This window comes from Orbicella faveolata, unplaced genomic scaffold (genome assembly GCF_042242905.1).
Source record: "Orbicella faveolata isolate gen_17 unplaced genomic scaffold, um_ofav_v1 contig_24, whole genome shotgun sequence".
Lineage (NCBI taxonomy): Eukaryota > Metazoa > Cnidaria > Anthozoa > Scleractinia > Merulinidae > Orbicella > Orbicella faveolata.
This window is the reverse complement of record NW_028301552.1, coordinates 20169554-20171217: the sequence shown is the minus strand read 5'-3', so window position 1 is coordinate 20171217 and position 1664 is coordinate 20169554. Positions and strand designations below refer to the sequence as shown.

The 1664-nt window shown below is 41.2% G+C and overlaps 1 protein-coding gene across 1 annotated transcript; it reads right to left on the bottom strand.

The window, feature by feature from the left end:
* Positions 1-856: 856 nt before the first annotated feature.
* On the bottom strand, positions 857-1463 carry LOC149110826 (uncharacterized). The gene has a single exon (XM_089291250.1). The coding sequence runs from the start codon at positions 1442-1444 to the stop codon at positions 857-859; it is 588 nt and encodes a 195-aa protein (XP_089147376.1). The 5' UTR covers positions 1445-1463.
* Positions 1464-1664: the final 201 nt, after the last annotated feature.

Here is a 1664-nt window from a genome sequence, read left to right as displayed (position 1 = left end):
GAAAAACACGACACAAAGATCAGCGCATCAAACAAACCAAACATAAACAGCAAGGCGAGTATATTCAAGACGGGAGTTCACTGGAAATAGCTTATGACTGCGGGCTCCCCAAAACCTGACCAAAACTACAGAATTTGTTAAAGAGACAAATAATCAACTCTTGAATTGATCCTTCTTTCAGGAACAGTGCCCTACAAAGCAGCAAAGAGTGGGATTTGAAACTGCTCTCGTTTTGTGGTCAGCGTGTTCTCCAACACCTTCTCTTGTTTCTCTTGAGTCAACCAAGATCCGGACCAAGTTTTTAACTGTGAAATTAGAATTGTGGATAACACACAGGTTGATGATTGCAGTTTCCTTTGTAAATGATATGAAGGAAAAGGGGTTAAGGGGAGAAAAATAGAAGTAATACTTTTCCTGATACCAACTCACGCCCGAAGCTTTCTCGTGCCTCTGATGCCAAAGAATTCACGCTACTCAAGTTTAATATTTCTGTTTACATTAATTTCACACCTGCAGCTCTGCTGAGAATTAAAATCGCTGAGATGAACGAAAACGTTGTGTTTTTTAATTAAAGTACCATTCTCAAACTCTTTAACAATTCATCAAATCATGACCATGACTGCTTTTTGCTAGGTGATCTTTGCATAGATTTTTTGCGATTTCATTTCTCAGTTTTCTCCTCAGTGTTTGCTTCGATTGAGAATATATATCAAACGCTCAAGACGGTGTTTGACCAAATTTGCAAACACCTCGTAGTTCGTTAAAATTCTGCGCTATAAGTCCTATCTTCAACTCTCTTTTCGATGTTTGGAAATGTGGTCAAACACGGTCTTTCGTGTTTGATATATTACTTAAATTATAAACGTAAGCAACTCAGATATGATGACTCACCAAACGCTGGGTGCAGCTTCCCATCAAAAACACTTGTAAGCTCTTTGGAATACCAAATGTTTAAATTCTTGTAGTAAGCAATAGGGTGTGTGTCTTTCCCTAGATAGTAGTCGCCGCGCGTCTTCATTCCGCTCGGGCTATTCCCGCAATGATAGGGCGGAATCTGACTATACCAGGAGTCAACGTACACAGTTAGCTTTCCGCCCTGCTCCCATACGAGCCCGAGATAAAACCACACCCCCAGGGGTGGAGAAATGACCCGGGAACAGTACTTGTCTTTGCCATACACCATCACCCGAAAATTGTCCTTGAAGTATATATTAACACCTTCATACAAGTTTTCGTTGGCATCTTTATTTCCGAAAAAGATCTGCCAGCCAGATTTTGGCATCAACTTCAGAAAGAATCCAATGGTTATGTCGCAGTTTGATGGATGCTCTAAGCAGTTTTTATCATACCCCTTTAGCTTAACGTAGGTGCCAGTGGTTCCATCAAGATAGAGTCCCTTTCCTACTGGTGAATGCTCATGTCTCGCGTTCCCGTACACTTCCATATGTTTGTTTAAATTGTCAAAAGGCCAGATATCAGGTTCACTGCCTGTTGAGACAATGCGAAAAGAGAAAGCTGATACGTCAAAGTACTCAAATCAGTAAACTGCAGTATGGGGGTTTTGTTTTCGCTGAGCGAGCCCCGGATAAGTTTTGGTTTATCTTAAAATCTCAAAACGTCGAGGGTTGGAAAGGAGGCACTCAAGATACTGTCTTCAAGCCTCC